Source organism: Strix aluco, chromosome 3 (genome assembly GCF_031877795.1).
Source record: "Strix aluco isolate bStrAlu1 chromosome 3, bStrAlu1.hap1, whole genome shotgun sequence".
In the NCBI taxonomy this organism is placed as follows: Eukaryota; Metazoa; Chordata; class Aves; order Strigiformes; family Strigidae; genus Strix; species Strix aluco.
The window spans coordinates 98,728,135-98,752,148 of NC_133933.1; the positions used below are offsets into that span (position 1 = coordinate 98,728,135).

A 24,014-nucleotide genomic window follows, 5' to 3' on the forward strand; every position below is an offset into this window, starting at 1 on the left:
CATTCCCCACAGCTGTCTGCCTGATTTCAGCTGATGGGGCAGCTGGACTCTGGGTTTACAATTCTCAATAAGAGACATGGACAAACTCCAAACTAAACTTTCTTTCTATATAGTATTACTGAACAGACTTTCAAATTACAGGGATTTACATACCAAATCTGAAGTTTAACTCTGAGTTAATCCAAATGTAACTCAAAGAAAAAGTATCCCTATGTTTTGTTTCAAATAATGTGGTCTGAATTTAGCTGTCTTTTGATGGACAAACTGCCTCACTGGATGACAGGGAAAATGTGAACCCTTAAGAAGTCTTATCTCAATTTCAATTTTCAAGAAATTGTGTTATGTGCCTAAAATACTTCAGTTTTGCAAAGGTTTCAAGAGAAAGAATATGTACACAGAGCTATCCCCTTCAGCCAGAGTTGGGACCTCTGTTCACATCCCAAGTTTTCTTACAAAGACAAGAAACTTCTCCTACATTACTGATATTTTTAATGCCACTTACTTGCCCTCGGAGCTATAACTATTTATGCTGCCATCAGTGGATTCCCGACTTGGCTGTCGAACCATACGACTTCTCATCTCTGCTGCCATTCCTGTCTCTGTGCTTCTCTGTATCGTGCTCTTTAGCTTCTTGTTGCCAGCCTCTGAAAGCAGAGAAAAGGAAGTGATAGTTAGAATGACAAGTTAGAGCAAAGCCTTTCCTTGCAGTTTCCTCCCAACAACAGTGATCTGACTTGACCATTACTATTTAATAATACAAAAAGACTATTCTAATCGAAGAAGGAATTTCTTTTCTTCAGTTGCAAACTAGCAATGGCTTCTCTATAAAAGGGCTGCAACCTGAAGATCTTTGTTAGGGCAAACTGTTAGAAATTAGCTGTCTTATTAATAACCTTTACACAGTTGGAATGTAGATAGGATGACTGTGATAAGTGTCTGCTAACCATATACTCAGTAAGGTCACCTTGTTAGTTAGGTTGGGTGACTACAAAAGAAGTTACAACTCTCACAGAAAGAAAGAGGGGAAAAAATCCTTCATGCATTCCACAGAAAAATATTAAGTACTAAAATAATTAATACAAAAAAATATAATAATGTGTTTTGACTCAGAAAAATCTTACTTTTCACAACAGAAATTCTTCAGAGTAAACAGTGAGCTTTACATAACTTCTGATCTCAGCACTTCCTAAGCAGAATTAACTCGGAGAATTTGTTTGGGAGATGATGGACTTCACAGTCTAGGCTTGCAACTAACACCTCAGAGTAATGTAAATCCTGTGAAATTGATTAAAAACTTGATCCATTTGGAAAAGCTTCCATCACACATTCTTTAAAATGCAATTTGAGTTCAGCGTGGAAGGTTTCATGTTACCCTTGAGCAAGGAGAGAGAGATTCCAGTACTTCACAGGGGTCGTTATGGACTTAAGGTGCAATGGCCGATCTACAATGAATTCTGCTGTCACATGGCAGAAATTATGCTTCTAGATGATGATAATTGTTCTCAAAGACCTTTAACTGAAATACCTCCATCAAACTCTCAATGTGATGTAATAGCGTGTGTTGACTTCAAAGTGTGTCCTGTTCTTTTTTATTTAATTCAGCCCATTCAATGGGTAGCATTACTTTCTCTCAGGAAGTAATAGATTTGACAGTTTCATGTAAGTGCATGCAAAAATATGCTCCTGCATTTGCCCCTTCATTTCAGTGCTGCTTCATTTGCTCCCTGCAAAGTCTGTGCTTCCTCTTCACAGTCTGCTCAGAGAAGCATCTGAAAAAATGTTTCTTCCACCTCCACCTGTTGAAAAATTTTTCACCCTCCTGTTTCACATGAACATAGTTGATATTTGAAGATGACAGATCTTGACCTTTCTTCACATAAAAGTTACAGCTTTGGCAGCCCCTGCATGGCCCACCCATTGCCCAGGGTGTTTGAACATGCTGTAGAGAATAGCTGGCCCTTGCTCTTTGGGTCTGCAGAACTCATGGAGGGCAAGGAGAAATCACACGACAGAGCAGCTCCCTCTCCCCCTGAGTTATCACAGTAACCTCTTTGGATCTAGCAGAGAGACAGCAAGCATGGCCAAAGCAAAAAAGAAAGAAATCATATATTGGGCTTACAGGAGACATCACCGCAGCAAAAGGGGGATGTGGTTTTCCTCTTAAGCCTTCTGGACCAGGGGTTGTTTACCTATGGCCACCCAGAAGCAAAGAAACAAATGCCTCTGAGTGGAAGAAATCAGCTACGTCCATAGGTCCTTTACTCCCTTCTGAGGTCAACACCTCTGAGATTTTGCTGTGGGGCACTGCAACTCATCCAAATTCCTGGTCCTTGGTCAGCTGAAAATGCATTACTCAGTGCTACTAAACGTGAAGTAGAGTAGGCTAGACAAGGCACACCAGACAGACCATGCACCACTCTTAGATGGTGCAGGTGGCTGTGGAAGGTATTTGCTGGAACTTCAGTGACTCTGTATGTAGAAAATCAAATGCTACATTTTAGACCTTAGCTTTATCTTAAAAATAGATGGTGTGTCCAGCATATCAATGCTGAAAGGTAAGCTGAGCATCAAAAGTGAATCAGAAGGCAGCCTAGGAAGTATAACCCACATGCAGAGCCCTACACCAAAGCAGGATTCTCACATTTTCAGTAGCTATGCATTTGCCACCCATATTGTTTTGGGCCTCTCTCTCTTGCTGGGACCTGTCTGAAAGTGACTCTGTTTCCATTTGGTCCTACAAAGCAGGTGAGATTATGTGGTTTACCCTCTGCCTTCTTTTCTGGAGGCAGACAGATCAGGCAGCATGACTGGAAGGATACAATATGGTAGAGCCTGAAATGTGGGCAGCTGAGTAGGGTTGCCTGTGAGTATTCACGGCTCAGCAAACGGGAGTGATGAGACACTAAAAGCAGCTACAAGATCATCATGACCTTGCCATGTTGCTCTGGACCACCTGGACAACATGGCGGGTGCTGAAATTTAGGGATTAGGGAAAGCATAATGAAGAACATATTCATAGAAATAATCACTGTAAAAAAATATCTGTTGACTAAATTACAGAAATAAATATTTTAGCTTTGAGCCACAGTAGAGATTGAAAATAGCAAGAGGGTTTTTTTGAAAGAGTAATTTTATATTATCATGGATAACACTCATGTTGCTGCTTGAACATACTTCTTTGCTTCACAGATTTTAAATGCACAGACCTTGAAGTAGGGATCCTCATGCAGGGCCATAAGCAAGTCCACAACCTTGTCTTGCTGAGCTGCAAATCCAAGACTGCCTTTTTACGAATATTTTTCAAGTCACTGCTCTCTGTCTTACCGTGATAGACTCCACTTTTTTTTTTTTTCTTGTCAAAATTTTTTTTCAGGTTGAAAATTAAAAAAAATTCTTTTGCCTCCTCTTGCAACTGCTACTAATACCCACAATTTTTACTTGGAAAATGAGAGTCCTCCTGCATATTTCATTTTATAACCTCATTCTTAATATTCTTCAGTACAATCAGAAATATAACATAAAAGTAATCCAAGACAGAATGGTAAAATATGTCAAGAGTTTTATAGCACTAAGGGAATTGCTTTTGCCCATGACTAAGAACCAAAACACATGTTGCACAGGTTTTGGAATTTTTAACCTGGTCAGTTATGCATATCATATTTTTTTTGTCCACTTATAGCCCAAAAAGTAACGAGGACAATTCATCTTGGTGTACTCCTGTAAACTTCACAGCAAAACCTAGTTCTGCAAGGGAGGAAGGTAGTTAGCATACAGCTGAGTTGGGAACTGCTGTTATTTCTTAAAGGTGTTCCAGTAACATGAAGTCACTCTGGGGTACAACTTCCAGTCCTGCTTTGAATGCACAATGAAACACGTGATCTGAACAACTACCAGTGCCTCTCCAGCTCTTGATAATGTTTTTTTTAAAAAACAACCTTTCATTTTTATCTTGTATTACTTTTAATCTAGCCATTCTGTATATACCTTTGGAATGTTGTCTTTAAGTGAACAGTACAAGTCCATGAAATATTTAAGTTCAATATCTGTGCTATGATATATTGAGAAGATTTTCTACTCATCTGGATATCTATTGGAGAGTGCTTTATCCTGCTCCTGATTTTTATTATTTTGATATGTACAATTACATTTTATGTTACAGTTATTTCCCTGCACTGTATAAATTACACTATATTCATCACGCAGACTGAAGATAAACTGTCTCTATACTGAATACCATCTAGGGGCAAAATTTACTCCAAAATGGTCTGCATGCTTCTGTCTGCTGTGTCAATTGTGTAAGGCTTTCTGCATGCAGAAATGCAGATTGATGTGCTTAAATTGCATGTAAACACAGAGTTTAACAGGTACAAGCTAGAGAAAAACTATTACAGAGCGATTGTGAGTCACATTTTTGCAGCTTTAATAGCTGATGCAAAAGGATCATAAAGCAGTCATCTGCAGCTACAAAATAAACCCAGCTTGTAAGCATTTTGCAATTCATCAACAGCTTTGTTGTAGCACTCCTGCTACAACGCACTGATGTGTGTGTGCAATGTGCTATTTCAGTCTCAGTCTACCTATTATAAATATAGCCTATGGTGATTCCTTTTTGGTCTGACAAGAAACTGGTACCTGATTTTGGTTTTCTCAGACAAAAGTAAATTAATAGACATCCTGATCTAAGTAAAGATGAAGAGCAAAAAGCAAGCTTATTAGTGTATGCACTATCTTACATTTGCAACAAATATCAACGCAATTGATGTGTCCCCAATTTCTGTACTTTCTAATCACTTTCAAATATAGCAGTCAGGAGCAAAACACTATTGACAACAGAATTACATTAACGAGAAAGGGTCAGTGATAGTCTCTACAGAATTAAGATGGCCTACTACAGGTATCTACATTAAAGACATCCATTCAGAGAGGACAATGCCAGGACAAGCAGCCCAAAATGACTTGTATCCATGACTGTCCTTAGCAAAGGCATGACTGCACATGGCATTACCATTGGCCTGACTTGTCCTCTGGGGTCCATGTGGTGCCTTGAGGCAATGACTACGTTTTGCTCTTGTTTCAGTATAGTAACTCTGAAATAATAGGAGGAGCTGTGCCACGACATGTTGCGGTAAAGCTTTTATCCTGGGATGTCCAGGTGTGTATTACATGCCATGGGACAAGGCTAAGGGACATAAAGGAATATGCAAGGACACAAGCTTGGTGACTTAGTCAATAGGACAGTGTTAGAGACCTCTGTAGGGCAGAAGACAACAATCCTGACATGGTCTTCTATGTACTGCCTATAGGGAGAGGTGCCTTGAGTGAGCATTGCCCAGAATCATACCTGAGGGCAACTAGCTGGTTAGCACCAAAACCAAAAGCAAATTTACACACATGCAGCACCTGGGTATGTGACATGGAAAATCTGTGACTGGTTCAAAAGAACGCTCCTGAGAACAAAGAATGCACCACTGCTAACTCCACTAATGAAAGGGATAAGAAGAAGGGTACTAATATTCAATGTCATTGCATGACTCGAGGGCAAATTATTCACAGTATCAAGCATGCCTATCCATCTAATGAAAGCCTAAAAGGACTACAGTTCCAAGTCAGCTCTGACTGAAACCTGGCAGGACTGTGACCATATTGGTGGTTTGCACTCTGCCTGTGCGAGACACCAACAAGATTATGCCAACAGTAAGGGTCACCCTCAATTCAGAGAACTATAAAAAGAAAAGCCAAGGGGCACATTTCCTTCTGGTCCTTTCTGATGTGTTACTGATTTTACAACCTCAAATTTAGCTGCTTGGAGACCTGCTGAGTTACAGGATCTGCAGCATCCCACTCACTCTGCATGTAGCACTTTTAAACAACAACAAAATATATTTACACATGAATTGACAAAGTGCCCCTTGGCTTACAGTCCTAAAACAGAGAAAGAAAAGAAGAAATAATTCAAACAGCATTTGTTCTTTTACACGTGTACATCTCTGACATGAATTCAGCAGTAGATTGACCGCAAAGATTGAAAGTACATAGTGACTATGAACAACAGATAAACAGTAAAAAATATGACATTTAAATAAAAACGTTTCCTAGACTTTATATCCTGCAATACTCCACTGCATTTGCCATTCTATGTGTTCTGCTATTCTCTCCTGAATATATAATGCAGTTTATAAAAAGACATCTGAAATATTTCAGTAATGATCTTTTAAATGTTTCCTCTAGCTATCACACGATATATTCAAAGAAAGGAGAATGATGTTTATATTATGTGGTGTTAGATCCCGAGGTTTAAAGTCCAAATATAAACTATTTCTATTTATTAAAACAAATCCACAAACAACATTTATACTATTATAAATAACAAAACCTTCTAGAAAAAATATTCACCTTTTCAGCTGGGATAATTTATCAAGATGAATCTTTTTATCAGGAATTTGGAAATAACTGTATCTCACAACTATATTTATAAATTCACATATTCAACTGGCAAACCAATTTCATTCCCAATAAATATTTTCAGATTATACAAAAATATAATACAATTAATTAGTCCATTAATATACACAGTATTTTCTTCTGACATATTTAGAGACAAAGGAACAAGAAGTACCAATCCTAACAAAAGGAGACTTCACTGAAATGCTGTTAACGGTTATATTAATGCTTTGATGGCATTTTAGCCAGCGTACTGCGGAATCTCAGCTTTTGACTGTGTTATTCACTGAAAAGCAACCTTTCAAACTCAGACTCCTAACAGTCTGCACTTAGATTTCAAAGGAAATTAACTTTACTCATCCAACAGCTTCTACTGACTTCTGTGAAGCTGAAGTAGTAGTACTTTGAGAACAAATGACAGGAACTGCTTAAGGTCCATGCTCAAAACAAAAGTAAACAAGAACCTGAAAATCAGGCCACTATTTACTATCTGGCAGTGGCCTCAAAACTTTGAGCAACTGCTTTTACAGATCCTTAAGAAAAGATGGTCTTAGGCATATTTACATCTCATTAAGAAAAGATGGTCTTAGACATATTTACTGAAAAAATAAAGAAAAAACAAGCATGTGGTTTTGTATGATTATGCTGATACATATGATTTTCCCATATCAGGGAAGAAAACTTGTGTCTAACTAGGACACATGTATCTTAAGGAAAAGCAAAGGTATCTAGTCAGAAGAAGTTCAGTTATGGCATCTGAAATTACTAGTAGTTTTTGTCCAAAGACTTTTACATTGCTAGTTTTGTTCACATACTTGCAACGAAGTGAAATAAGCCACTGTCTGTCAGCCAAAATGAGGCAATCAGTGATGATATACGGTAACAAGTTTTTACTGCTGGGATTGCACTAAACACACTTTATAAACATACAGAAATAACAGCATCGTAATTACCTTGTTCACACATACGCAAAAAGCTATATAAAAGCAGAATATGTCAATGAAACTGATAATAGGTATACATGACTAGTTCTTCAACTCTTAAAGCCTCTTTCAGTGAAATTCAATTAGTAACACACCAAAGTCATGTTTGCAACAAATTATTTACTATATAAACAGTTTATAAAATTTCAAGCGCTCACTTTCTCATATATTCTTGGCTTTGTTAGACTGGAGGAGAAAGCAAGACAGAATGAAATAAGAAGCTCAGAAGAGCTGTTTGCACTTCAACAGCAACATTTTTACAGCAAAACATAGCCCTATATTACAACATTGTTTATTACCAGCCAACCCTTAGAAGAGAACTGCCATATGGTACAGAGATAATATTTGTCCACTAAAAGGGCGCTAGGACACAGCTCCCAGTTAATACAGTTAATAGCAGAAGAAAGTAGAAGACATTCTACAGATAATCTAAACCAACATATTATTTCCTTAAGAATTTAAACACATTTAAGTAACTGCATGATGCCTTTTTGGTTCTAGGTAGCCATTACAATTTTAATAAATTTGAGACTGTTTTTAAATATGAGTCTTCACAATTACAAATACTTCAGTATTTATTATTAAAAAAAGTGACAGTATGGTTACTAAAAGACAATGCTTTACAAGATGATATCACCAATAATTTATAATTTATAAGACATCCCTAATAAAATTTGTAAGATATCCCCAATAAAAAAACTTACTATTGCTATGTCTCTTCAAAAAATTTCCTGACAACTATATGAAGTACATAACGGCAACCCAAAGTCTAATTCTTTTAATAACTTCCATAAAAACTGTAAATTGAAACACTGTCAAAACCACTGGTGCCAAAGCATCTTCTAGTAAAGAGATCTTACATGCCTTTTCGTACAGTTGAAAAGTTTCTGAACAATAACTCAACCATAATTTAACCGTATGGCATACTAATCAGGAGACATTACAGCTTCAGGAACAGTCCCCTCGTTTTTCTCACAACAATTAACATCCTATGAATTGATCTGAGTATGCTGTACCTTTTCTGTAGTTTGATTTGTTCAGACTGCAACTTTCAAGCCCTTCAAGTTTAATTTTACTGCTATCAGCACCTCCCAGGTGGGTATAACATATCCCTTTAAAAATGTTACTAACCTGCCTTTAGAGATCATTTCTGGTGTATCATATCAATGGAGTATCACACTGACACAGGTTTTTCCTTAGTGACTGTAGCATTGCAAAGTTATAAGCCCAGACTAACACACACTGCTAAATCAGACTAATAAGTAGGCTCATCACAGTAACACACACAAAATACAGGCTTACCTCTGGTTTAAGCAAAATTAAACATCGGCTATGATATAATCCTTAGCAAGGAGCTGGCACCTAAAGCAGCCTCACCTTTGTTTAAATATCTCGTGCTGTTTCTGGGTAGAATAAATCTCTGGGGTCCTGGTGTTGCTTCTCCCTCGTTCTCCTGTAACCACTTGGCACCGCAGCACTGCGAGGAATGATCAAGTTGCTTCACTCACAAGTTCCTTTTACAACTGTGATTACATTATAGGGCCTTGCAGTGAAAAAAGTACTGAACTACCTGCCAGCTAGCACTTCATAATATATGGCTGAAAGGTTAAAAAATTCAGTCAGCAGTGTATTTTCTAGTGATGTGCAAGTAGAGAAGAGCACAAAATATTCTTGGCAACCTTGGTCGATGTATTTTTTTTTAACGCTGCTGTTCAGAACTGGATGAGGAGAGTCAGATAAACCCAGAAACACATTTCTCTGTATTGATGATTTTGACTCATTCTGCATGAATTTTCGCATAAAACCACCTGAAAGATTACAAAGCTGAGAAAGCATCAAATTAGCATTAAATACTAAATTACAGTTACACTACAGAAAAGTCTTAATGATATTAATGTCTTAGAGGGACTTGAGAACAGTGGAATTAAAGTTTCACTGCCTCCTAAATACCCATGTGCATTTTGAGAACAGAACTTATTTTTTTAATTACTCCCTTCATCTTTTAACTTCATTTTGAGGAAACAGACTTTGCCATATGGTTGTTTCCATGTCAAATTGCTCAGTTTTTCTGATACTCTATTCCAAAAATGTAATATGCTTTCCTCTTGCAATTATTTAAGAATCAATTGATTTAACACACTTTTATTAAGTTGGCATTCAAGCACTGTAGGGACCGATGTGCTTTCTCTCACTCTGTTTTACAAAGAAAGGAGGTACCCAACCTAATGTACACAGGTAATTTGGATATCAGGTTGATTAAAGATAGAAAGGAGAAAGGAAAAGACTCAGCATTTGCCAATCAAAAAGAAGAAAACTATTTAAAAAAGAATTAAAATGGGAAAAAAATGAAAAATATGCATGGAATAATTTATCTCTAGTGGATCTTCAAATTATGTTTTAGTTCAGATTATTTAAAGCACTGCAAAATGATTAATGAGAAAAATGCCACAAATCATATTGTGCATTTCAGCTAATAAACATATTACAGGACTTATGATTGCAAACACTGACTAAAAAATTTAAAATCGTCCACAGCAGGGATGCAGTATATGTCACACCCATGCTGAAATGTCCACCTATTTTCATCGCATAGACACAGATTTCCTATATAGTACAATGGTTAAAGTAATCTGTATCTTCTTGCTCTGCAGTACACATTTAGAAATGATGCTTGGAACACCACAGAGAGGGTGGCTTACACCTTTTTGAAAAATACGTAGTTGTATGGTACACAATTCTCTCGTGATGTATGTTAAAAAAAAATTTAAAAGCAAAATACAGTTAAATGGAAAGATTTCCAAAGATCGGTACAATGCCATGGTAGGAATGAAATGATGATGTTGGCAGCTGCTAATGCGTGCACGTCACCCTCCTGAGACACACCTTCAGCATGTGCATGGTAGAGGCTCCAAGACCAGACTGTCATGTTGAGCAGTTTTACAGAAAGCGCTGCACTTATGTCAAGTGTACAGAAGTTCCCTCCCACGCAGGCTCCTGCTCAGGGAAACTCAACAGAGGTTTAAAGTTTAAATGAAAAACCCAGGGAGGGAAGGCTTTCATGCCATAGGCTCCCAGAAAGTCCCCAGTTTGGTCACAGCCTTTCCTCTTTTACGCTCTTTCTCCTAGTCCCAGGAAAAATCATTCCTTCTTACTTGTAAAAAAAATAATTTCTTATTTGTATGATCAAAACCCCTTTCCAGGATTATAACTGTTTGATCTGCTCTTCTGGATCTGTAACAGAGCGGCTGACCAAAAGCTTGGCTTGTTCCTTCACCACTCCAAGAAGAGCGAGTTCGAGCTTCTCTGCGTCCTGAAATATTGGCCTCGGACTCTCTTCAGAGTATATTTTTCTGGGAAGCCTCCAACATACCACACCTTCAAACAAACTTTCATTTAAACTTTCTACATTCCTAAACACAAATTTACATGTTGTTTTTGCAACCTTGTTTGCACTCCTGTACCTTATATCACCGTCAGTGATGCCACAGAAGTTTCAGCTACAATAAAATACAGCCATGCTCTTCTTCAGCCAAAGTACCTATGCTAATGCTTACTTTCCTTTTGAATTTCTTTTTAAATGTGACTGTATAAAGTCCCAAACCACCTATGTTGTGATGACATACAGACCTATCTCTCACATTTGAGGGCAGCCCAGGTAATGGCTGCCAGAAGGGAGGCTAAAAACTCAGGAGAGACTCCTTCTTTTGGTCAGCTAGAGTTCAAATCCACTTAATGGCAGTCCTGGTGCAAAATTTGTCTTTCTAATCAGCCTTTTATTCACAGTAGTAGTTAAGACAAGTAAGTAGTGAGTGCAACAGTTGCCAAATGTTTCCGTTTTAAACAGCTGTTTGTGGCATTATGTTCAAACTAGTTTACTCAGTTACAGCAGTCATTATGTAAAAACACCTACAGACTTGGGCAGTAGATCTGTGCTAGATAAACACTGCATAACTGTAAGATATAATTGTTCACTTTGTGTTTACATTATTGAAAGTGGACAGCTGTACACAAAGACTCAGTTTAGAGACAGATCGTTCAGCCAAACTTCCCAAATGAATGCTCCAGCATAACTCTGCTATGAAATCCTAAGGTTTGCATCCAATATTGTTGGTTTGTGTCCATTATCAAATATGCACTGAGGAAAACTCCACTGACAAGACGTAAAGGTTCAGCTGTGCTGCAGACTGACACCAGCACAAAAAATTGCCACAGCATCAGTATTGCTTTGATTACTGGGTAAGGTAGGGAGAGATGTGAGATAGCAGGATTTTCTGTTACATCTTGCCTTTTGCCATTAAAAATGAATCCAGGTTATTTTTGCAGGTCCCTATGGCTGCCCATTTCTCATTCTCCTCAACTCTCCTTTCTGGGTTGCAAACCTTGCTTAGTGAGGAAGCACTTGTCTTTCTCAAAGGCAAAGCAGATGAGACAACAGTCAACAGACACCAGGCAGAAAGGGTATTGATACAGGAAGAGTTCTGTGTTTTCTCTGGTAAATTATGCCAAATTTTTATTACAAAGCAAGATTTCTTTATTGCGACTCTTCGCTTCTTAGATGATAGATTTCTCATATAATTAATCTGTTACAAACATGGTAAAAAGCTAAGAAAAATATAAGCACAAAGGAGAATTAGCCATATATTATAAATTAATACTTGAGAGCATCTGCATTAGAGCCAATAAATACAAGCAGACAACGAGTGTTTACCAAATTGTAAAGCCCTTTCAGACACAAGGCAGTATGAGATGGAAAAAGAAAATGAAACCGTACTAATACAGCCTATCTCTACAGAAAAAAACAACTCCCTCCCAAACTTCTAGGTATTTCTGAAGTGAAAACACTTCCAAAACACTATGCCAACTAAAACACAGGGTTACTTGAAGTACAGTTTTTAATGCAATGGTGCAGGCATATTAGTAAGTTTAATGATCAAATGCACTTGTCTTGAACTAATATCTACAAATGTTGCTCCATGTATGCTAATAACAGACACTACAGTACAAGACGAAGCTAATTGCAATACTTCTGAACTATTTAACAAGCCATTTTCCTCTTTCTATATCATCCAAAAGCTGAGGCTAAGATTGAGCATTAAATTTTCTTGCTGATTTGATAGAGGGCACTGACAAACCTATCACAGATGAAGAGATGACAAGCATTTTAAAATAAACTGGAAAACAAAAATTACATATGAACATCATCACTGAAGAAAATGAGAAGGGGTAGCAGAAAATTGAACATCTCGGTATGTTGGGAAACTTTCAAATCCACATCATAAAAACAAAGATGAAAATTCTCAATAATCAATCAGCCAGTCTGAACCACAGATTTCAAAATCTGAATTTACTTGCACATAGCTTATAGAAAGATGGCTCCCCAGAGTACGTGGCACAAAATGAAAATAAAGTAAGCAAACCTTATTTTCATGGTCCTAGGCTTACTATTGGTTAAACAGAAACTTGCCTTTTACAGTAATATTAGTCTTTATCTCAGCATAGAATAACTCAGGCCAAGTAGTACTACATCTTTCCAGGGATTTCAATATATATTAGCTCATGGATGAAGATCATAAAATACAAAAGTAAAACAAACTTGCCTTTCATAGCAGGATTACACCATGGTGCTTGAATCTTGCAGAGCTAATGGCTTGAAGGTCAGGTTCTTTGGAACAGATGCATTAATCTCTTATTATTTGTATATTACACAAATTATTTCACATAGCATTTTTTTCTTGGAACTGACAGATCAAGCCCTATTTGATGCTCAGGATTACTATGATCATTAATGAGAGTGCTTCTTTTTGGGTGTGTTCACTGTGCGAGAGGTTATCTGTTTTGAGTACAGGTTGCTATAAAAATAGCAATGGCCAGTTAAGTAGTAAGCAAAAATAAGACACGTAAATTCTATGCAGGTAAGACACCGTCAAAATAAGGATTAAACATAATACACACACGGAAAAAAATAATGCTATATACAATATAAATCAATATCACATAAGGTAAAACCAGATCAAAACATGATCTTGCTCTGTTATTATGAAATACTCTTTAAGGAAACATGCAACTGTGTTATTATAGCCTCTATAATATATCAGATTTCAAAACTTCACTGGAGAGAAAACAACAAACAAGAAAATGTGCATAAACCCTGGCTCATTTATGTAAAATTGATATTACTACCCTCCTGACCCTCCTGAATAAGTAAAGAATGAATGGATGTAATAAAACTAGCTAATTGGCAGGCAACTTCTAATAAAATCATAATGAAAGATGACATCAAGAACATGCAAATAATCACAAAAGACAAAGTTTGGGAAGCTCCTTGGTAAGTTAAATGATATAGCTACTGCCAGAAAAAGAAACAATATAGAAGCAACATTGAATAAGCTTAAGTAACACACATAGTTAGTATAATAACTATTTTAGAGCCTTTAAATAATAATTATATGTTATTAATACACCATTTTGAAACTATGAAAAATATCAAAACTAGTTTGTCAAGTATTAGAAAGAGGAAATTTTTGAAAAGGAAACTGCAATCGCAGGATTTACCCTATCCCTTAGTGATGCAGAACTTGAAGATATGCAATGAAGATAATCTCGTTTCTTTTGAAGTGCATTTTGATGTGCATTTCAGTGGCAACAGGAGCCAATGACACCGAAAGATGACTCAAATCTGAAAATTATTTTACTTTGTAATTCTTTCATACAATGTGCCTGATTGCACACAGTTTCCAAAAGAATATATATATTCACAGTATCTCCTATTTTCCTCAGCTTTAAATACATGTATTTACTTTTTAACAAAAAAATTCTAGAGGTAAACTGAAGGCATTTCTCTCAAGTAAAGAACATCCAATATACAGTCAGAAAATTTCTTACAATAATTTATGTTTTCTTGCACAGAAAATTTTAAGTAAAAGCAATGTTTCTAAGTGTTGATTGGACACCATTGTCCAGTGGTGGTCTTTCTCTGAAGACTGCATTATGCGTATGCCAAGTTGGGAAAAAGAAAGATGCACAATGAATACCAAAATATTTTCAAATGCCTTAACTTTTCTATACCTTTACCATCATCTTTAGAGGAACTTTGGGTTACACAGGCTCATCAACTATATCAAACTAAATATAAAAGCATGGGTAATTTAAAACAAATCCAAAGTGCATAGTCCTACTGAGTATTTTCTTTTCCTCTGTATCTGGAAGAAGTGGGGTTTTTATGTCTTAGATACTCTTTCACAAAAGCACACAGAATTTTCACCAAGGTCCAAGTTCATCATGTGTAGATACATCTCCATGGGACTACTCCCTGTGAAACATACATAGGACTGGACCTCATCCTCATCTGGATACTTAATGCATCATATTTACATAAAACTTCCAATGTTTTTGTAATGTGACAATATGGTATTTCAACAGTGAGGAAAACAATGCACTTCAGAAACCAAAAATAAAACCCTGCTCCAGCACAGTGGTGCCTGAAAATCTGAAATAATTACAAGTACCTAGCTACTAGGATATGATTTATGTAAAATAATATTATGTTTTTAATATAACTCACAATCTGTGAGTTTATAATCTTTTCTATTCATCCCAACAACACAGTAATAAATATAAAACAACCCAGAATCAGGGTGAAATTCTGATCTGCTTTTCTTCAGAATTACAAAGGAAAAGGAGAACATATGGCATACACTTAAGTGATCTCTTATCATGCCATCTTCCTATTCAGCAAGGCAGGTAATGACAGTGTTTTCAGGTATTTTGAAAAGATAATTTATGACAGTGATAAGCTATTATTTTGACAGAAAATCTAGCAATCTGAATAAAAAGGTCTTGTTACAGAGAGTTCATTATTGTGCCACCAAGCAAGATAACAAATGTCACCACACTATGTTCTGAGGTACAAAACATGAGCTGAAAGAATGGTCAATAGGATGTGAGTATAAACATACACATTTTCAAGGCTCCCAGTGATGGATGAATCTATTTGTAATTATTTTAATTTAGTTAATGAGCTGTCCACATATCTTGTGCATTTCTTCACAGTTCAACTGAGTTTACGAGATTAAAAGATTTCAGGGATCTTCTTACAGTGAAGTCCTGACTCAGCCTGTGGTCAACATACCTTTTATAATATCACTAAAATATGTCAGGTAATCAGGTACTACCACTTGTTCATTTAGCTAATTTTACACTGCAGGGAATAATCTGTTGTATTAACCTGTAACCTTTAAAGCAAGTCCTTCCTTGTAGAGTATTTAACTGAAATCCCCCAAATAGAAACATTCTCATTAGGAGGACACGAGAAATGAAGATGCTAAATGAAGCCAAGGATGAATGTATGCACGACCCACATTATATCCCAGCAGCACAGAGGTGAGTCTTACTTTAACATGTTGTAGGGATCAAACATTATATTGCTTTCAACCATAGATTCTCATTTCAAGAAAGCTAACACTGTCCTAGTTTGTACTGTAAACATTATTAAACATGTTTAATATGTAAGTGATATTTAGACACATTTTAATATATGGCCATTTAAGGTCACATGGAATCTTTGCTTAAAACAATACCCCTAACTAAAGATTACACACACGTGCTCACACATATACATGCACACTCTGTGGGCACTCTGGGCTGTTTCTTTTCCAGCACCATTTCAATGAGATTACGATGTCTCTTATAATGTGCTTCTAGGTACTTTAAACATTTACAAATATTTTTTAATCTGGTAATTACAGCCATAAATTTTTAGGGAGTCTTGGCTCTTCTGCAGACTGTGAGATTTTCAGTAGGTCACTCTGAGTCCTGAAGTTTGCTCCTCATTAAAATGGGACAATGGCACTTACCATTCCTTCATAAAATGCTTTAAGGTCTGTGACTGCCAACAACGCAAAGAACAAAAAACCATCACTACTATTAAAGAGGTCTGACATGAACTATAAAAGTCAGAACATAAATTAAGAAAGCATAAAATAAATTGCACTACAAAGTGAAGTTCAACAGTACATGTTTACATAGTAGCCATAGAAGTTCTTGCTCCGGTTGGGATTCCAAAATGATTGCTATAATGCTACTGCAACTCTGAACAGGATAGAAAACTTCGGACAACAAACAGAAAAAAACAACCTGCAAAAGGTCATCCATTTATTCTACAGAACAGTCTTACTGGGTTACCAAATTCTTAAGCCTTGAAATCAATAGGAGTTTTCAGCACCAAGCTCTCAAGAGCAATTGATTTCTTAAAAATAAGCATATCACACCAACAAAGAGAACTTTTTATGCATAAAGAGAAACTACCCGTGCATGTAACATGCTGACTAGCATGCCTGTAAGAAGAAGGAAGGTCTTTAAGTGAAAAAGTAATGCTGTGATGCATTAAGGTTCACTTCTCAATTTCGCAACTTCATTTCATTCACAGTACTTTTACAAAACACTGATGGTCCTACTCCCTCCGTGGCACATGGCTTCTGTTGTAAGTATTGACAATATTGTAGTGATAGGTACCACATAAACACAGATAAAGAGTAAAAGATGAGAAGAAAGTCAGGAGATATCATATCTGTCACCCTAAACTGACATCATTCAGCCCTCCTTTTGGGACCAATCATTGATCCAACTGGACATTTGATTTGCCTGTTTCTTTTCCTCACTTTTAACTCAACTGAAGTTCATGTTGTCCAAATATTTTTGCTCTTTCAGCACCACTATTTGCAATTATATGTGAGAAGTAATATTAATACAATAGTAAAAAAGCATAGTATGAACAAAAGCATTAACATGTAAAAGTCATCCCCCCGGCCCCAAGTAAAACTAAGATAGCATAGTTACTGCTCATTATACCAGCACCAAATATATGGCAGCACTACATGAATAACAGCACATTGCGGCTTGCTGTGCTCTCTGATTGCCCTTTGAAGACTAAAAGCATTATCATATTCCCAGCTTGTAGAAACTGGCAGTGTCACATAATAGAAAAAAAGTCATATTTTTGTTAATGATAACACTAAAAAAAGAATATTATTAGTGAAAGTACTTACATTTCCATCATAAACAAGGTATCACAGGACAATGCTGTTATTACATATTCTGCTTGACTGATGACAATGGCTTGGATCATGACAGTTGTGCTGGGAGTGCAACTAATTTGAGTTACAATAAAAATACAATTCACTGTGTCGTTTCCATCTACACAGTTATTCAATTTTTGGTTTGACTGGAAAGATTTATACCAATTACATAGTGTTAGTTTTGATTATGACATTTGCTTCTCAGAAAAGGTAAGGTATTTAAGGAGATCATCAGACGTAAAACTGCCTTCCCTTATTTCTTCTGATTTGATCACATTTAAAACAATTAACCAATGGACTTTCTAAAGGTTTTTCACATCAGTACTTTTCTTCTGAGGCTGACAAGCTCACTATCCTTTATATAAACATTTTAATGGCTCCCTTCATGCAAACAATTAATACAAAAATATAAAATAGACATACACATATATGTAAAACTTGATTAGCATTCACACAGAGACTTAGAAAACTCTGACTTTACATCTGCAAACAAATCCTTCTGCTCTTATGGATGCTGAGCAATCAGCAGAGCAAATGAGAGAAACCGCTTACAAGGTAGAGAGTTACTTCATCTCAGTAAGATCATTATCTGATCTCCTACAAAAGTAGCATCAGAAAACTTAAGACAGTCATACCAATGAAAAAACGTGCCCTATTTAAAAAGTGGTAATTTCATTGTAAGTGTGCCAAAGGCACTCTTGAATTTGTAATTTGAACTTTGCTATCATGCAGCAACATGAGGATCAAACCTGGTGCTGTGACACAGTTTGCTTATTGCATGTCACACTGCATCAAGAAAGTATCTATTTTGTGTAGCTCAGCAGTTGGGTCATTTCTTAAAACCTCTTCTCTCTAGGCAGTGCTGTTGTGTGCCTCTCTTGTGTGCAAGAGGGGCAACAGAAAACCTTGCAGAATTCAGCTACAGGGGATGAAGGATTGGGCAGCTGAAGCCCTTGCTACTGCTGGCCTTTGAAGGGGAACCAAGGACAGGGCTGGGAGCAGAAAGAAAGGGGCCTGTGCACAACCTAAGTAGGACTCAGCTCACTAAACTTTACGTGTCTGTAGATGCTGTACTGGAGCTAGTTGTGCCAGACTCCTTCTAGAGCATATAGAAAGACATTTCAGGGTGCAGTTCATTTTTACTATCTCAGATATTTACTTGAGGATGATAAGCCATGCGCAGAAGTGTAGATTTCTCTTCTGGCTAAAAAGCAAGCCTGAAGTGATGAACTGACAGTTACTTTGCGGACACCTACATTTGCTCAGACTAAGCCTACTCTTTATGAATACAGCTCCTGGTATGCTACTTTGAAGAACGATGTCACTCTAGTTGTCAATGGCAGGTTCCTGCTCTCTATCCCACAGTTCGTCTCCAGCTCCTGAAGCACAGGTCATACCATATGGGTGTATTGAAAAACCCTGGTGTGAGAGACATGGACACATGGAATTCCTTGAAGAAATAAGCAGGATAAGTGGCTGAAAGGTCTGTGCTCAAGTCTTTCTAGACACAGCCTCAGATTATTTTTTTTTCCCGAGCAACTAAAGCAATAAAAGCAGCTACCACATGCAACAGAATGGCGCCACATAAATGAAACCATCCATGATGTCAAATATTCAGTCACCAACATTTGTACAGGAAGATTCGTTTCTGGGTCATAATGACCAGAACTGAAGTGGGGCTTTTTGCCCTCTTCGGAGTATCCCCCTGCCCAAATCAGTAAACTTTAAGTAGTAATCTGTTACAATCTGGAGGTGGTTACTGGGAAAAGTCACTCTTCTGAATATTTGGGGAACAGTCAGATGTTTAAAAACACATGCTCCAAAATAAAAGCAAGACAATTTAATGGACCTGGGATTTTGGCTATGGGCAGACTTTGGACCAGAAACTACTGTGGGGCAGACTGGGAAAGCCTGAACCTTGGCTAAAAGGGGAACTTTGGGATCCCATCAAATTTCTTGCCACTGTTCCCAAGTTGGACACAAACAGGTCTATCCCCTTGAAGCAGAGTAAAGGGTAAAGGCCTGTACCCAGGCATGTAGCATAAAAATGCTGCCTGAACAAAAATAAATAAAACTGTATTTATGACTATGTAAGTGACGCTAAAGTAAACTGTGAACTGCTCTTCAAATCCACCACAGCTTCTATGTCACCTTCTCAGTCACTTTTTCTCCTGGATTCCCCAATGAAAATGGTTCATCTGTTAACAGCTAAGTCCTCACCTGGCTCTATAATCCATGCATAAATATATCAGAGTTGCCTGTTCCAACACATGCTAGAGATGATAACTCTCTTCTTGCTGTGATATGAACCTATTGCCAGAGCTGTGAATTTTTTCACATCAGAGGAGAAATAAGTGCAATATAAATGCAACTCAGTTCTGTCACACCCAGCTTTTAGAGTGGCTGTGCCTCACAAGTGCCATTACTGAGACTCCAGAGAAAGACTTCGATTAATAGGTTAATCAGATCCTGTGTGTGACCTTTCTTAAGTGACCACTCCACAGTGGTGTGGAGTACCTCTACATAGACAGATGAAATTGGTTCTTAACATAGTATGCCTCTAAGGTAAAGACAACTGACTCCCTCAAAATGTTTTCCTGGCAAATTATTCCTTTCTTATCAATAAATACTAAACTTCAACAGAATACTTTTAGTATGCAAAAAGCAAGCCAACCCTACGTGTGTATATACCCTGGAGTTTGTTTTCAATGCCCCTTGGACATCCTCCCCATTAACATTTTAGTCACTTTGGAGTCCAGACTGAAGAAAGCAGATGAGTCTTGTCAAAGAAATCCTCCCACCCTGCCCTGACCATGAACTCTAGAAAAGAGCTGCTCAGGCAGGAGAAAAGATGGTTAATACGATAATTTTCAAAGGGAGAGTGATGGGTGAATCTGATTTACTTTTATACATAAATCCTAGGTCACATCTATACCTAATTCAGCGTTTCAGTCTGTCCACGCTCTGAGAAAGAACACTTTGCACCATCAAATCCAATCAAATGGAAGAGCTATAAATAAAGCCATCAACAGTCATGTGAAAGCAAAACTAATCAAAACAGCAGCCCTTGAGATTCCTCCCTGGAAGAGCGTTTCAGATATTTTAACCTGCTTTATAAACAGGAAATCCATTTGCATGTACCTGCGTTAAGATAACTTGTCAATCTGACAAGTTCTGTTCTGGGACTAGAGAAATCATTATAAATAAATGTATTCCCAAGACACTGATCTTTATCCCAAAGACACAAACACCACCATTAAAAAAATAAGCTTTCCATACCGTTTCACACTGATATTTTACAAGCACCATTTAAAACTGAAGTAAGTTACCTAGTTAACTCAAACTTCAGAAACAGAAGCTGTGTGTCTGTTTTGGGCAGCCACCCTATCTTACCTAACCACAAAACTTCTGTGCTTCTCAAATCACAGAAGTAAAGTAAAGCAGAAAGACAACTGCTCAGCATTAACCCCCTTGGATGGTTATTGACTGACAGCACTCAGGAGCTATAAGCCATGAGGAAACTGGAAGGAGGCAGCAAGAATGCTCAAAGGAGAGTAAAGCAGCTTTCTTCTTGGTACTGACAGTGCAAAGAGGCAGTATCTCACATTGCCTTCTCATACAGACTCTTCTGCCTCTTCTTCAGTAATATCAAATCTTGAATTTTTCAGAAACCAGCAGGAATGGGTGGGCAATTCTGACTGGTCAATCTTCTATCACACAGGGAATTTCTGCAGGGATTACCAGACATCTAAAGCTTCCCAGAAGTACAACGTCTCATTTCTAAGATTTCTTGTAAAGCAATGCTTTTGAAGCTATAAGGCACCAGAAACTGAATTTGTACAATATGAAAAATGACTATATGGGTAAATGAAATAAACTATGTATGAGTGTCTGTATGTGAGCATCAAGGACTAAGTAATTTCAAAGCAATTCTCAGGTAACTTATGAGGATAAACACACAACAGATCATTGAAAAAAAATACTGTAGTTTACTCTTTCAATTCTTTGAATGTCTTAAGTCTATGACACTGCAGTTAAATATTTGTAGACTTCAGTCTGAAAATCTAAACAGATTGTCAAATTTTAGTAAATTCAAGCAAGTTCAGGGATGAACCTTCCAACAGAGACCTGAGGATGTATAGAGGCAACATGTACTGTTTACTGAGGTCTAAGTAACTATATTGAGTTCTGTACAACCGGAAACAGTAATTCAACTTCATTTTCATTTCCATGCCTTACTCATAGTAAGTTATACCAAATAACTAATATACATAGCACCTAACTGCAATAGAAACCAATACAGATTTAAACAAACTTTTTACACTATTGGCCCCCTTTTGGAAGTTATATGACCATCATATTTTAAAAATCGCACACTTATCAAACTAAAGAAAATTGGCACATTCAAAACGCTGATGAAACTGTACATATGCCACAGTTGATAAAAATATTGGCACTTTGACAACATGCCAATGACTTAGAGATCCCAACATCTCTAACTTGTTAGGCTGATTTTTTTCTTTGTCTTTTCTTGGCAATTTGATGAAAATTTAGCAGATGCAATGAACTGGCTAGTCAAATGGAGTGGCTAAAAATCACTGAAAGATCAATTTAAACACTTGAAATACCAAGACATGTACAAAGGAAAACAAAAAGACAGTGTAAAAATAAAAATGCATATTCAAGTATAAACCTCTGCAAATTCTCACTAGTCTCTGATTTGTTTCCTTAAAAAGAAATCACACCTGCTATGTTTTGATGAAAGTAATTCACATGCACAGAGAGCTGTCATTTCCATGGCATAAACCCCACTGCTCCTGAGCAGTGTTTACACATGAAAGGCAAGAAGATGCCACTGAAGAGCCAAGCTTTGTTCTGAAGAAGCATAAATTCATTGGGTGCCTCAGTCCCTTTTCTCCCTTCTCTTTGTGTATCAGATTGGTTGGCAGGAAGCAAGTTTGGACTAGCAAGTAATACGATGTGCTCGTTTTCATCTCTTCTATCTTTGTTCTATTTTAAGACTTGCCAGAGTGATTATTACTTATGTTAATTTAATTTATATGCCATCTAAAGTATGGAGAGCACTGTGGGCAATAAATGTTATACAATCAGAGATCAAATTCCTTTGTCACACAGTTTACACTAGACTGCTGCTCCTTCTCTTCTTGGAAACAAAGTCAACATTGAACTGGCCAATAGCCCTGGCTAGCAGATATGCTGCCAGACTGATGCATGTGGGAACAAGGCCAGTGACTGTCCTTGTTTGTCATCTGTCCTCTCCTGTCTTGCAATGCTGGTGTTATAAGGGTCTCAGCCAGCTGAACCCAACTTCCCTTCATGATCCATAAAAAGTACTGGAGGAGGGAGTAGCTTTTTGGACTGGTACTTTAGGTGTGCTCACTGAACAGACATGCTGTGCAGGGTGGCTGTTGCCCAGATGCTTTCCTATTCATATGCAGAGCTCCTACATGGGGAAACAATGTACCAACATGGCTCTGCCAAGCTGGATGAAATTCTTCAGCTGAGTATTTTTTTCAGAAAAAAGAAAAGGAGATTCAGCAACACTGAAATGTTTTGTGAACTGATACCTGCTTTATCTGATGCTGTCAGCATTTTGTTTTAAAATGTCACTCACATTTATTCTTATTTAAGGAAATACTCAAGCTGAATTGTGTCCTTTCAAGATGGACATCATAAACTGTTAGATTTGAAATATTTTTTCATCCAACTTAATGACTTGCCAAAAAACTTTCAAATTATTTTTCAGAAAATCCTATGAACATTTTTTTCATAATTTTACTAGGTTCTGTGTATTTTCATTACTTATGATACACAATTCAGAGTACCTAAGGGCTATTATCTGTATTGCAGACTAATTATTACATCACAGGTATGTATACAGATTTTTTATAAGTATATTACCATCATCAGCTGCAATAAAAGCAGCAAGCTGCTTTAGTATTATTATTATTACTAATCATTAGTATACTTGAAAATCCCTTAAAAACACCTGTTGATCCTCCTTTTTGTCTTACGTTAGGTTTACTGTGTTTCATTTGGATTCTATTGCTAACAGTTCTAGTCCTAGTCAAAAAAAATTACCAAAAAATCCCTCACAGCTCATCCTCACATTCACATGTAAAAGTGCTAAATGGGATTAAATAGTGTCTCTGAATCTAATGATTCTTTGCATTCAGGTAAATAAACATTTTTTAAACTCAGCCTGCCAATATCTTATGATCAAATATATGATTACCATACATTTTTATAAATGTTTTATAAAAAAAGGTCAAGATTTTTAAAAGTCAGTTTCATTTTCTAAAAGATCCAGAATTACATAATTTCTTGGCCCTAATGGATGTAGAGATATTGTACTGTACTGTAATACAACAGTATTTGAAATACTTTTATGGAATCGAAGAAGAATCTCTGCCCATATTTAGATGTAAAGACCCATTTTGTCCCTGACTTGCCACACTGAAGCTACAAGCAAGCAAGCAAAATATCAAACATGATC

The 24,014-nt window shown here is 37.0% G+C and overlaps 1 protein-coding gene across 32 annotated transcripts in view; it reads right to left on the reverse strand.

Annotated features, from left to right (window-relative positions):
• Nucleotides 1–24,014, reverse strand: part of RIMS1 (regulating synaptic membrane exocytosis 1) — a 352,499-nt gene that overhangs the window by 11,100 nt on the left and 317,385 nt on the right. For all 32 annotated transcript variants that reach the window (XM_074819786.1, XM_074819773.1, XM_074819774.1 and 29 more), the window contains one exon: nucleotides 503–644. In XM_074819786.1, the coding sequence (XP_074675887.1) occupies nucleotides 503–644 (142 nt within the window). The remainder of the gene's footprint in view (nucleotides 1–502; nucleotides 645–24,014) is intronic.